This window comes from Lichenostomus cassidix, chromosome 24 (assembly GCF_008360975.1).
Source record: "Lichenostomus cassidix isolate B80296 chromosome 24, HeHo_3.0, whole genome shotgun sequence".
In the NCBI taxonomy this organism is placed as follows: domain Eukaryota; kingdom Metazoa; phylum Chordata; class Aves; order Passeriformes; family Meliphagidae; genus Lichenostomus; species Lichenostomus cassidix.
In genome coordinates, this window is record NC_139504.1 from 1,908,076 (window position 1) to 1,922,789 (window position 14,714).

Consider the following 14,714-nt stretch of genomic DNA (forward strand, 5'->3'; position numbering starts at 1 on the left):
TACCATTTACACCAATGAAACATGCACTTTGCACAAATACATTTTCCTGGACATCATACAAAAATCCACAGAGCAGATCAGCACAGGAGGCAAGAACTAGGATCACCTCTTTCAAATCAATACTTGAACTGTCTTTACTCTGGAAAAGGATGTCACTGTAACTGTGAGGACAGGGGGTATATGAATTCTGAGTGCAGAATTCTCAGAAGCCAAAGTTCCAGTTGTAAAATTTATCTGGAGAGAGAGCATCAGGTATGTCTTGATACACACAAGACTAAAGAGTTTCCTGTAGGAGTTTAGTATCACTCAGTCTGTAAAACCCATAAGGATTTCTGATTTCACATGGCACCAGAGTGAGATTTGCTCTAAAGAAGAAATTTTATTGTCCTTCACTTTTTACACACAGTGGGTCCCAGAGCTGTGGGAAACAGAGATGCTGACAGACTTGTTGATCTCTGATAAAGGGAATATTTGCAGGATATTGTCCTTTATATCTGTAATATTTGCAAGCTCATGTCCTGGGCCTGGCAGAATGAAGCTCTTTGCCATTCTGGCTGGGGTATAAAAAAACCAGCTGAGGGTTCTTGAAGTAAGTGAGGGTATTTTAAACACAGGTTCTGATTTTTCTAACCAAATTCCTGACCACCTCCACTTCCTTTTTTACACATGTAGCATGCTCAAATAAGAATAACATTTGGGTTTTGTGATAACAAAGAGTTTCATCTTCTACTGCCATGTTCCTTAGGTCCTTCCTCCCTCATTCCTGCACTGTGAGGAAGCACAAGTGCATTGTGCTCCTGGAGCTTCCTCGGGAGACACTCAAAGTAGGGCAGGAATCAGGAGCCAGAGCTCTCCTTTTGTTTCCAGCTTGCTCAGGCTCACTCACCCTCCATGCCTGTGCTGGTGCCACCTCCTCTCCCACTGAAGGAGAAGTGCTGTGGGCACATCTCCATAGAAGAAATTTAAAATAAAGTTTGTTTTTGTAATTTATAAATCTTTCATGATGAGGAAGGCTGATTAAAGCAGATCCAATGAGAATCCTGAGGCTCTCAGCTACCAGCTTGTCTGTTCCCATGCTCACACTGCCAGCAGGGTGAAATACCTATTTGGTGACATAACTTAGCACGATGAGATTATATTTGAAACTCTACGAGATTTTCTCTCCCCTGCTTCTTTTCCCTTCACATTTACTTAATTTTTCATGACTTTCAATTTGTGATCAATGTGGCATTTAACAGTTGAGATTTGTCTGAGGTCTCCAAAACCTTCTGTACCAGCTCCGTAAAGAGAGAGGTTTCAAATGTTTTCACTGAAATATCCTACTTGCACTTTTTCCTTCTTTTCACCCTGAAATCATATACATATTTAACTATGTGGAACTAAACTCTGACAAATGTGAATGCTAAAATGCTCAGTGAACCTAGAAATGTTCTCTATTTGCAAATAACAATTATTTTAGTGGAGGTTCTCATTCTATTGGATCAGATAAATCTTTTGTAACTTTTATAACTGAGCAGCTCCTTTTTAAGTGCAGCCACAAACTGATCCAGAGACCAACTGTTAAAGAACCAAGATTATGGATCTATGTTAGAAAAGTGTTTAACAATCCAATTGTGAAATATCAGAGAAAGAATAGATTAGACTTCCCAGTGGAACAGCAATTTGAACACCTAACAGATTCCTGTGTGCCTATTAAGCTGACAACAATTACATGTGACCTACTGTTTATGAAACACTGATTATGGAGGAGGCCAAATTAATGATGCTAATTATTTAAGACAGAAACTCAAGAGATAAGACATCTTAGTTTTTGAAATTCTTGTGATTCTTTCCACAGTGACATAGATGTAATACTGAGAGATCTTTAGAGGGACTAGTCTTTTGCTTTGTTTTCGAAATAGAAAAGTAATATATAGTTAATTACAACATACATTTTTCAATATTAACTTGCACTGGGCACACAAAATTGATTTTGACATTTTGAGAATTTCTAGTAATAAAGAAATGTACAACATGGACTTAAAGGTGCATGAAACACCCAAAAAGTTTGGGAGATAAATTTTCTCCATCTGTAGACATACTGATAGCTTCTTCTGTTTCAGCTAGAGAAACATGTTTTATTTTATTCCAAATTCTTATGCACCCAAAATTTGCTCCCAAATTGCTGCACAGTGAATGACAGGCCTCATTTATTTGCTGCTGTGTGCATCCCATGCTTGAGATGGGAATTCAAGCCATGCTTGAAGGGCTCTCACAGTGTATTCAAATGCACTGTCCCACCCTGAGAACGCAAATACACACAAACACCTGAAAGGAAACTGCTTAGGGCTTGGAAGCACCATTTTACACATTGAACTGCTTCTTGGAATAAGAAAATTCTTGACACTTTCATTTGAATTTATGAAAGAAATCACTTGGTAGGAAATTTTAGTTCTGGAGTCTAAAATTCCCGTAACTCTTAGTTCACTTATAGCTATATAAACAAAGTGCAAATTCTATTTCATTTTGCTGATACTTCTGTCACTCTGAGACAAATTATTTTCAAATCTGGGCATAAACTGAGGTAAATATTCTTTCCTTCTCTGCATGGAAGAGATGTTTTAGTGGGAATTTTCAGTGTGTTTAAAGAATTTTTATCTTTTGAATTTTCTATGCAGTTTGTACTGAAGCTCTACAGTTTTATAAGAAATTTCTCAAATAATCCACTGCTGAAAGTGTGTGTGCCACTTGACTTCAGAATTACAGGTTTTAAATCCTGGATTAGTTCTAGTGAAACATGTGCTCCTACTATTAATTCAACCCTTAAGTGCTGGGTGTTATTTTTATACTCAGGTTTGTTAGCAGATAGATAAAATCTTCCATGTCATCCAAAAAGTCTTATCCAAGCAGTTATTTTCCCTTTTTAATCCTACAGTGGGACAGATTTTAGATAGAAATGACAGGAAAGATTTTATGAGCTATGAAAATGCAGCTCTTGGTTATTTTCTCTGTAGGGAGCTTCTCTTGACACAGTTTCTGGAATAACTTCCAAAGGTTCACACTTCTTCCTCAGACCCACTTGTCTTACAAACCCCTGCAAACACCAGTTTGGAAAAAGGTGCTTATAGAGGGAATAACTAAGAATAAGGAGTCAAAGCAGCTGTGTGCAGCCCTGTGTGCCATGTGTAGGTACCTCACTTGGCTCCAGCAGAACTGTGATGTCTCTTTGACCAAACAGACCTGGTTTAGTTTGGTTTTCTCTGCCAGCCTTCCCTTATAAGGGATTCCCTTCATAAATCACTCAGCTCAGCACAGTAAAAACCTGCTAAATATTTACAGCAAGTGCCACACAGCATCTTGGTAAAAAGTTACAGGCAGAAAGTTTGGGAGAAGAGATTTAAGGCTGCTCTGCCTGTTCTGTGGGTTGCAGTAGTGAGGTCTGGTGAAGTCAGGGCTAGGCAGCTTTTGGGGCTGCATATCAGCTTTAGCATGAATGTTTCACATAGAGGTTTAATTAAAATTTATTAATAAAGAGCAATGATGAAGAGACAGCAAAAACATGGCTATCTTTCTTCACCAGTGCTGCCTGGAACTAGACGGGAAACAAAAAGCAACGAGTAAGCAGATTCTGACTTTCATCACCTACATTCCTCTGAAGCATCTGCCCCTCCAGGCACTGATTGTACTTTGATCAACACAGAGAACTAGATGTAGGAACAACGAAACATTCTGGGATTAAGGCTGGGGAGGTTAATTACAGCACAGCACTTGCTGCAGAACACTTTGCACACCAGGTTGGTACATACCGATCATCATCGTCTGCATGAGCGTTAGTGCCAGAGGTGCTTTGGAGTGTGGGCAATCCCTCTGTAACCCCCTCATCTATTGAGCCTAGGCAAAGAAAAAAGGGTAATTTAATGCAAAGAACTGTTCAAAAAGGGTTGGGGGGCAGGTAAATACACATCAAGCTTGCTTCCCCAAATCTCTGATAGACGCTGCTGCCTGGGTGATAAGATAATAAAAGTGCCTTGGGAAAGTCATTTAGAACACCCAGAAGCAACTTGTTCCAAATCAGCTTCTCTCTGCACAGATTATCCAGTAAATTGACAACTCAATGAAGGGCACATATTTGGTACACCTAGAAAATGGAAATGTTAAATACAGCCAGTTTTCAAAACACATTTAAAGCAGAAATGTTACATTCACCTCAAGGGACTCTTCTGTCAACTTTTCAAGGCTTCCTGAGCAATAAGGAGTTCAAACCTGCTACACTAATTTTGTGTTCCAAATCTTCCATAAATACATTAATTGATAATACCTTCATTTATTGATTAGCTGCTGAGACAGGAAGAGCCCTCTGAGAAATCACAAATGCAACAGGAAAGAGACCAAACACCTGTTTGTTAGAGAATTGTACCAACCAAACCCCTCCAGTGGGGCAAGTGTCGTTCAAGGGGCTTCAGGAACAGAATCCAGTGGAAATGCAGCACTAAAACAAAACCACACCTTCATTCAGTGATGTGGCTTTTGCTCATCTGGGCCTCTTTCATCACCACTGGGAGTTTGGTCAAGCAGCCTCTGGATGTTCCCCACTGAATCCATGGGAGACAAGGACAGATGGGGAAGGAGATTTCTCTCCCTACATCCTGAGAGCAAGCAAAGTGTAGCACAGTGCTAGGAGCTGCTCTTGCTGCTGTGGTAAAATAATTCTGCTTTCAGAGAGGGGGGTATGTGAGCAATCTGAATTTGGGAACCCCACAGCTCACTAGTAAAATCAAGCAGCATTAGGTGTGTGCTGGCAAGTGTCAGACAAAATAGAAAACCAAAGGAAAGGAACAAAGATACAAAAAGTGAAGCAGAAAATGTGCATATTCTGTCAAAAAGAATGAGAGATCTTTCCTGAAGTGAAAGATTCTTGTCTTAATGAGATGTCATGTTATGTGGCCAGTGACAAGAGGAAAATTGCATCTCTGGCAGCTTCACAATTAGTAAAATCAAAATTTTTGATTTTGTTAAGAGGTGACAGACTATAGTTGGGAAATTCATCAGCTAAGAAATCTATAAAGTTACCAAAGTTAATCTTATTTTGATTTATCCTTCTTTCTCATGAAATACTTAAATGAAAGTCTACTGGAAAATAAGCCCAACTGCTGTTAGGTTTAATTTCATGCCTTCACCTCTCAAATGGCAAAAGTGCTAATGAGTTATGAGAGCATCTTCTCAGACACAGCTGTTTTGTAACCATAATGACTTATTTATCAAGTCCCTGCTCCACGGCTCCTTCCGCATTATAAAATGCTTCCAAATACCATAAATTGCAAATGAACAATTCTTAAATTTCCCAAAGAGTGAATAAGAGCTTTTTGGAATATCAGAGAGAGAGGCAAGAATGCTTTTATAAATGCACTATAAAACACTGAGATAAATATGTGCAATTATATGAGGAAAATACGTTCAGGGAAGAAAAAGCTGTACTTTAACATATCTTGCTGCCTCCATTTACTATTCTCACATTACTGCATAAAGCAATGCATCTTTGGGAGGTAAAAAGTGCTTTCTAGCTACAAAGTGTGCTATATCATAACTGCTAAAAAGCAAAGAACACTGTTTCCCTTTATAGCAAAACATGAAGGAAAAGCATTCTGAGGATGGTTATTATGCCAAGACCACAAAATATTAATTCAAACATATTCAAAGACAAAGAGCAGATTTGTACTTTAAAGATTTTGCCCTGGCACATTTTCCTTCTCTCTGCAGCTGTTTTAAGGCAGAACATGCTGCACTATAACATCAATGACAGATATTTAAGTTAAAATATTATAATCATTAAAGCCTGAGATTCTCTGCCCCATGCACACAAAACTACTCAGCTGTAGCCTGGAGTTTACATCCAGTTTGTTCTTTCAAGCTGCTTTGGTGGGATATTTATTCATATATTTCTGATATATATCACTTGATATGCTATTTTTAACTTTCCCTAATCATTCTTGCTACTTGTTCTATTTTGTTTGTGATGATATAATTACATCCATGAAATAATTTGCATCTCTTACCGCATGGCCCTGGCAAAGTCTTTAAATTCTACAATGAGTCAAAAACTGAAGCAAACAAAACCTGTTTTTGAACAAGGACCACTTTTCCTGCGGAGTCCCCAGCAAACAAATAGTTTCTTTTAGTTTTTAATTTATTCACTATTTTAGAAAACTACATTTTGGGATTTATAGTTAAACTATAAGATATTAAGTCTGTTCCTCAGCAAAGATAAACATCCTTGTCTCCAATAAATAAAACATTTTCATTTGGAAAAGGCATTACAACCTAAAATATCAACACATGAGCTATACAAACTGGAGAACAATCCAACAGCAAAGGATGGCATAAATGGGAAATATTTTTATTTCTTTTCAGTGAGTATTACCTGAATAGTTTGACACTGGTTGTATATTGCTATTCTGGAAGGTCAGCCTGATCTCACTCTCTCCACAGAAGGCAAAGTGTTGCACTGACCAAACCAAACAAATAATGCAGATTACCAGGCTTCAACTATTGACTTGGTTGTAGTTTATTTATTTAATTAACTGGGGCAGCCTTTCACACACACATTATTTGAATGAAGCTGAGCAGTACATTTGCCATTCTTAGTCTTCAAACAGAACAGGCTTTATTAAAGATCTTTCAGTAAACAAACTCTGCTGAGCACAGGTCAAGCCACTTGAGAATGAAATAGCTGACTCGGGCAAAATTTTGATAATTAAACTAGAAATATTGCAAAATTTTTAAAATCTTCTGATTTACTGAAAGCCATTCAATGCATTCTGTGCTGAGGAAAAAACCGGATTGTTCCAGTAACCTTTAAGTATTAGTGCTTAATAAAGAACAGCCTGCTATAAGAACCCAAAACTGGTTTCAAATTGTCTTTCATGGAAAAAAAGATTTCTCTCAGCAACCAGCAGCATTTGAAGAAGCAACTTGAGAATCAAATCCCACAGAAATGGAAAGATTCTCAATATTATGACTGTGTGGTTTTATTTTTGTCTGGGGCATTAAGATGACAGTGTTTCACCACTTATTTTGCAAATCCTCTTACAAAGGCTCTCTGTCACGATTATACAGGATCTGATGTCTGATGCAAAGTACTATTCTAACCCTTTGTGGCTACAGGCACAAGCCTTTCAAATCTGGTGCTGCAGCTCAGCTGAAATTGTGCCTTTTGACACTAATGAAAGCAGAATTAAGTTTCCCCAGTCAGGCAACTAAAGGTAAAAAGGAGTTATCAACCTCTGCTGAATAGAGAGGGCTACCACAGGCTTACCATTCTCAGCTGCCTCCTGCAAAGTTATTTAAAGTACTCCAAGTTTATGTGTAACATTTCATAAATCAGGGGGAAAAAAAGGGAGTTTCATGAAAATAAAGCATGAAAAGCCATGAGGCAGATTTCCTCCACCAAAATCACCAGTGCTGATTGCTGTATGTAACTCCAGAAATGGTCATACCTATAGATGAAGACTGAGGGCTGATCAGGAGATCTTCCTGCACTTGCTCACTCCCTGGGACCGTCTGCTGGTCACTCAGGGAGCTCTGGGATGCACTCACAGGCTGCGACACCTCCTCGTGAACCTCCTCGTCACTCAGCCGCTCCACCTTGACACGCACGTCTTCCTCGATCACCAGGGGAGAACTGGCTTTTGTGCTCTCACAAGTCACATAATCTGCCATTCTCCGGTTGGACTCGGAGGGCCCAGGCATTTCCAAAGTCCGAGAGTTCTCCGCCTGCTTCGCCTTTTCTGGCTGAAGTCTTCGATCAATTCCAAAAGGAAAAGTCCAGGGAAAAGCTAAGGACGAGTCCACGGGCTGATTTCTGGACTCTGGGTAGGAAGTGGAAGGATTAAGCACTTGGGGGGAACTGGTTTGTGTGTTACACTTGAGGGGGCTCTCGGGAGACATAACGATGTAGCTTTTCCGCTTTCTCCGAGACTCCCGGCAAACAGGAATGGTTCTTTCCACGACGCTGCACTCGGAAGAGACGGGGGAAAGGCTGCCGTCTCGGGAGGTGAAATTGCAGTTTGCATTGTTCTCCTGTCCTGCATCCAGCACCTTCTCCTGCTGGCTGTTGGGTGTATTCCATAAAATGCTGGACTTCATGAATTCCGAGCACGTGCTGGCCACGCTGAACATCTGCATGTAGCTGGCTGCAGCCAGCACATCGATAATGTTCTCTGTGTTGATGGATAGTGTTGCTGTGTAAGCGTATTCCAGCAGAGGGATGAACCCGGTCACTGTCACATGGTGCAGGTCTAACACGCTCTTGCTCTCGTCCTCTGCTTGGCCGACGAGTTTGGAGCGGAAGAAGTCACTGCAGGCTGCCAGAACCACCTTGTGTGCCCTGAAGATCTTGTCCTGGACGCGGATGGTGATGTCACAGAAGTGGCCATCGTTCCGGAGCATGTTCAGCTTGCCCAGCATCTCCTGACTGTGAGCAGGGGAGTTATGAGTGAATGTTTTAACACCCATTTTTAGACGGTTCTCTTAGCGTTCTTCCCACATACGACAGATCAAAGGTATCCTGAAATAAAGAGGAAAACTGTCATTTTCATCTCTGAAAGGAAAAGTCAAGTGGATTCATGTTTATAAGACTCTGTACGAAGAAAACTCATCGGAATTCTCTAAGGCCAGATTCTTCTAGGGTCCAGACTGTGCAAGGAACTAACTCTACAGAAATGCAATTATTTACTTGTAATTTTCATAATCACAGATTCAATTATTTGCAATCCATCCCTATCATCTTCCATATATCTTTGTATCTGTATCTCCCTATACATATAGGGGTATCTCTTTCCACATTCCTGCTACTGCCTACCCAAAACCAAATTCCCAACACAGTTCAAAAAAAGTTTGTAATACTAAAAGTAAAGCATTTTAAAATCTATTATCTGTGTAGAAACCTGTGTTTTTATTTCCTGGGCCCAGAAAACAATTCTTCACGGTTCTTAAACCTGACAGACTATTAAATGTTTCTTTTAAGCAGAAAATTCATCAGCCTGAGTCAACAACAAGGGTGCAGGAGTAAGCAAATCTCCCAGGGAAGGTATTTAATACCAGAAAAGCTTTAGAGAAACTACAGCATGAATTTTCAGAGGCCAGAGTTCAAACTAGTAAACATAAAACAAAAGTTGCCAATTGTTCTGATTTCCTGCTGTAGTGCAGGTATTGATTACCTAAAGCTGCTTTTAATAAATAGTTTTAGTCTAGGATGAGAAGTTATTGAAAATCCTTTCAAAAACACAATGCATTATAAACCTCAAAGGAAAGTTTAAATCAAATACACATAAACTGATTTTATATGTGTGATAAACAAAGCAAGGAGGGCAACTTCTTTCTTCTGAAAAACACAAACCTGCCTTCTTGGGGACCAGTTCTCTCCATGTGGGAGCAAATGCATGTTTTGTGCAAGGTCCTGATGAGAATGGGGTGTTTGACCCCGGATTTCTCCAAAAATTTCAGGACTATTTCACTGTAAAGGGAACATAAACCACCACGTTTCACCTCCCTAAGCCCCTTCCAAGTTTCCATGGAGGTTTTCTGTGCTGTACATGCCTCATACAATTAACATGATACAGAATTATCTCACTCGTTCAACATCAACAACATCATTGGATTTGATTAGCTACTGGAGTCAGCCAGCTTCTGCACATCATCCTTCTTTCCCTTCCATGTGAAAAAACATAGCATGCTTGCAAATGGCTCCTGTGGAGCTTTGCAGATACAAAGAGCAACTGTAAGTGTGGAACAACTTCCCCCAAATCTGACATATCAAAACAGCAGCTGCCACAGCCCACCTGGTTCTACAGACATTTACACTTGGCTGCTTCTTGTTCCTGGGTTTTCACTTTTGATACTCAAACCCTTGCAGAGGAAAGCTAACTGTTCAAGGGAGCAGATTAACTAACACTTGATAATATATATAAAGTCTGGTGGAAACTCTAAGGGCCACTTGGGTTTAAAATGAAATTTCACACTAGTGCAGAGGAAGAAGTTAAACACAAGCAAAACATTCCCTTCACTGAAAGAAAAGGGATCGACCTCAAGAGGCATCTGAAGATCCAGACTGTTTGTTCTCCAGCATGAATCAAATGAAAAGCATATTTCATTGATCTCAGACCAAAACACTACAGCAAAATCTTGTAACAGCATATTCAAAAATGGCCTTTGGATACCCTTCCTTCTGAAATCCTGGTTGCTGCAGCTGTTCCTTGGCACATTAGAAGTCCAGAAGTACTTTTGTTCAGTACAAGAAGAACAATACATTCACAAAGCCTAGCCACGGAATAATTTGGTATTTAGAAATAGTACCAATACATCATTATAAACAAGGAGGAAAATCTGAGAGCAATCCTCCCAGTTCCTACAGGCCCAAAAGTCAAGCCCATTTTCCCCTTTGTTCTTCTGAACAAGCAATGCTGATCCCTCCAGTCCCCAAGTGAGAGCTTGATTCTGCTACCCTGCTCTAAACCATTCCTTGTCCTGCTCCCCCCTTCCTGCCTCCTCTCCCCTCTCCTGGCTTCCTTTCCCCTTCTCCTTTCATCTTTTGCTTCCTTGACCTTGATCTGGTTACAGAATTGAAAATAAAATAGCGGAAGTCAGTGATGTGCAATAAATTGATTTAAATTTATTACAGGAGCAGTGTTCCTGCCACAAAGGTGGGACATTGCTCTGTTAAATCACTTCTGTAGAATGACTTTCACCCTCATTGCACTGACACCTCCATTCAAACAAGTGGCTCCTACCCAGGCCTCAAGTGAGAACAAGGAGCGTGCACACATACATGCTGTTTTCAGGAAAATCCAAAGGGTTGGGCTGAGGAGAGGGGAACAATATCAGTTCTTTACAGTTAATGAAGTAGTAAAAACATCAAATATTTTTAGAAGGTACTTTAAACAGTACGAAAATATTTTCCACATGAAAAGATGAGCGCGCTAAAGCACAGCCAGGTTACACAATGGTTCAATTCTCTTTCTAATCTTTCAGTGGCACAAGGCACTTTTACAGCTGCACTCAATGCACAGTGACCTAAGAGGGTAAAAGGCTGCAACATTACAGCTTCACCCCAAGTCCATCATCTCTGCATCATCACCATTTCAAAATTACACTTTGTCATGTCTTATTTGCCATTATCAGGCAGTCCCTGAGTGCAGCTCTTGGACCACAAGGTGCAGGATGCCACATCCACAGCCACTCCAGAACCAGAAACCAGAACTAAATATACCCACGCCCTTGGGAATGCTGGGGTGGGGAGATCAAGGTGCACACCTAGACTAAGTGCTAAGTGGGTTGGAGCCGGAAAAGCTGTTAATTTTGGAGCCACAAACCATCAGGGATTCTCTAAGCAGGATGGTATCACAGAGAGGGTGGCTTTTCCTTCCCAGCTGTTAAAAGCAGGGCTCCTCCTCCCAATCCCCAGGCACAGACTTCTGCCCTGGCCCACAACACATCTCAAACCTCTAGAGAAACAGTGAAATTCAAAGACACTTTCACAAGTTTTAAAAATATTCACAGTGGGACACTTCAGTCCACATTTAACGGGCTGTATTTAACTTTGCCACAGACATTTACAGTTGGAGAGAATGGTTTTTCCAGCATGCATTCCTGCCCTGGAAACATGTGAGGAATCACCACCACAGCACAGATCCCTAAACAAAGTGAAAATTCAACCAGGAGCACTTCAGGGCTTCTAGAGCAAGGACAATTTTGACCACTATTGGCCAAAAGCAGTCGGAAGGGAAGTGCTACTGTACCAATGATTTTGTACAATTAAAAAATTAGTTGGGTTTTTTCTACTCCTAGAAGCACTAATGAAGACCTGCCCCTTAAGAAGTTTGGAGTAACTCAGCTCATTCTCACTGTTTCAAGGCTACTGAAATGCAAGTTTTAGCAACAGCACCATATCACGTGCACTGGTTTGGGATTAAACAGGTGTCAAGTTTCTGAGCACAGAAACAGCAAAGATGAAACTGTACACTGTAAGTGTAATGTTATAATGTAACGCAACTGTAAATGGAAAAGAAACTATAACGGAATTGAAAAATATTGCTTATGTGACCTGTCTACTTCCATGTATACAACATTTAGCTCCTTATTCACCTGCTGCCTTAATGTTACGGCTCAAAACATGGTATCTATAATAATCTTGTGGAAGAGTCTGTGAATCAAACTCACAGAGCGGTTTGCATTCCGTTTCTCACTTAGTCATGTCATTTCAAAACAAAAGTCATTTTTAGCACCACAAAACTACCGCCCACCTTTAACCTCTGTATCCTGACCTGTGGCAACTTACAGCACAAAACCACCAACTTTTTCTGAATACTGAAGCCAACAGACTTTATAACACTTTGTAGCCACATAAGTCCTCAAAAAGATTAGGAAATTTCCACTCTGGTGCTCACCAAGCCCTCAAATATATTCATCCAACTGTAAGCCCAGGGTGTAAATCAGCTCACTAGTTGTTTTATTATTATTTATTCTTAATGCAGATCAGTCCTTGGGTACTGGTTAGAGCACCATGCCATCAACAGCAGCAGTCCAGACACAGACAAATCTTCCACAGGGATAAACATGTGACCTGGATCATTTTATCTCTGTCATCTCACTGCAGTACACAGGTACCAGCACCCCTCACTCCCTCAAATTAACTGGTTAGTATAATTAAGTTCATTATTGAATCAGAACAACTGCTCAGTGGGTACTGAACTTCAAGGTAGCTATTTCTATTTCTATCTAAACACACATCTGTTTCCCCAACAGCAGCTGGCCTAATTAAAGGTGTTATCTCCACTACGAATCTTGCCCTGCTTCACTTCACAAAGCTGCTGGCCGGAGTTACCACACCATTCTAGTTTTGAATAAATCAACAGCACTTGCTAAACTTTATTTAAAATCATGTTTTAACTCAGGTCAGTAAACCTAGTTTGACCTCAACCCAGCACTGCCAAGTCTGACAGTATTAATGTAAAAGAGAAGGCAAACACGAGGTTTCTGTGCTCCAAATGACGTCAATGTGTAACACTCACTTTGGTGCTCTGGAATCTCTGGAATGCAAACCTGTAACCTTTGGCTGCAGTGGGGGAGTGGACCAGGGAAATGACCCATTCTGGGAAGTATGCAGGGCTTGGGAACTTCAATTTCCTCCAGGACAGCAGATTCCACACCGTGAGTGCACAAAGGAGCCAGTGTTAAGGCAGCTACTGCATAAACACCTATTTTAAACCTGAAATAGATTCCAAGCTCCAGCCTGCACTGGGAGTGAAGTGATGCCATTACCCTGCAAAGAACTGGCAGCACTCAGTGCTGGGGCTGACTTGGTGCTTGGTCTCAGCTCAGGAGCCAGACTCTGACTCTCCAAACCATTTCACTGCAATATCCCAGGACACTGACACTGCTCCTGTGTCCCTCTCCTCCCAGCTTCTCAGAAGAGGACAATTTTCATGCACTTTCTGTTTTAAAGAGTTTGGAGGTGTTTTGTTTCTGGGCAGGGCTCAAACTACACATTGAACAGTCCTCTGGGAAGATTTCTGTCTGCCCAGCAAAGAGTGGCTGATGACAGGTAAGTAACTCCAGAGAACTCCACTTGGGAGCTGTAATGGAAGAGCAATTTCCTAACAAACTGAAACCTTGAAATACTACAACCCACCTATTTATTGTTAGCAGTTAATGCTCCCTTTCACAGCAGAAGGCATATAAAGAGTGTGTTGTGCTTTCCCAATGTACTCCAAAAATACTGCACTTGACAAGACCATATATTTTGTAAAGATTGGGGTTTTGGCACATCACTCTTGACAAGTTCATGTGCCAGAGCTTTTGAGGCCACTGACTTCATGAACCATTAGTGTTTCTCACAGAGAGCACTTGTTGGGTGCTCTGTTCTCACCCCCAGCCTGTTCCTTTGTTCCACACTTAATTTTTCATTTAATGAGAGCACTTTCAAGGATACTACAGAGGCAAATTGTTGCATAAGCAGCCACCTCTTCCTCTGAAAAACTCCTGGCAAAGATACTTTCCAAATTCTAGAATTTAGATCTTCCTAAATTTTAGGTATAGCCCACCTGAAGCTGCTGAATCCTGAAATACCTTCAGGTGCTGAAGGGTGGCAGGCAGTACTCCAGAACTAGACTTCAGCTCCATGGAGGGAGACTAAAACAGTATCAGGAAGCAGCCACAGTTCAACCCAAAACACAGTTCAACCCAAACATCCAGGTGATGTAAATAACCTACATAATTATCAGAGGGTCTGAATGTTTATCACTCCCAGAAACTGCATTGTGCCAATAATCTCCTCTCATTCCCCAATTTTAAATGGATTTGTAAGCATTTAGGTAAATTTCTCGTGAGTGCTGTAAGAGCTGAGGTTTACAAAGTCAACACACCAAGGCTGCAACTCTTCACAAAAAATTGCTGAAAAGTTTTGCTCATCTGGAAATCCTGAGCTGTGACAGGGCCCACCATCATTTCTGGCAGCAACCAAGGTAAACCTCTTCAGGGCAGGAAGGAGGTAAGGGCAAAAGCACACAATATTTCTTTGCTGTAAGTCTTCCAACAGACCAGGAACAGTGTTTATCTGTAAAGGACAAGGCGAAAAGCATCCAACAGCTCCTCTTCCAAAATAATGACTCAGGAAAAAGGCAGACCCAGAGCGTCCATGAAATACATGCTTCATATTCCTAACGAATCTCTTCAGTTTCCCC

General features: G+C 40.8%; 1 protein-coding gene across 1 annotated transcript in view; it reads right to left on the reverse strand.

The window, feature by feature from the left end:
* Positions 1-14,714, reverse strand: part of ZBTB44 (zinc finger and BTB domain containing 44) — a 37,445-nt gene that overhangs the window by 11,020 nt on the left and 11,711 nt on the right. The window contains exons 2-3 of the mRNA XM_085082028.1: positions 7,473-8,542; positions 3,786-3,870 (exon numbers count right to left, since the gene is read on the reverse strand). Of these exons, the coding sequence (XP_084938154.1) occupies positions 3,786-3,870; positions 7,473-8,490 (1,103 nt within the window). The 5' untranslated portion in view covers positions 8,491-8,542. The remainder of the gene's footprint in view (positions 1-3,785; positions 3,871-7,472; positions 8,543-14,714) is intronic.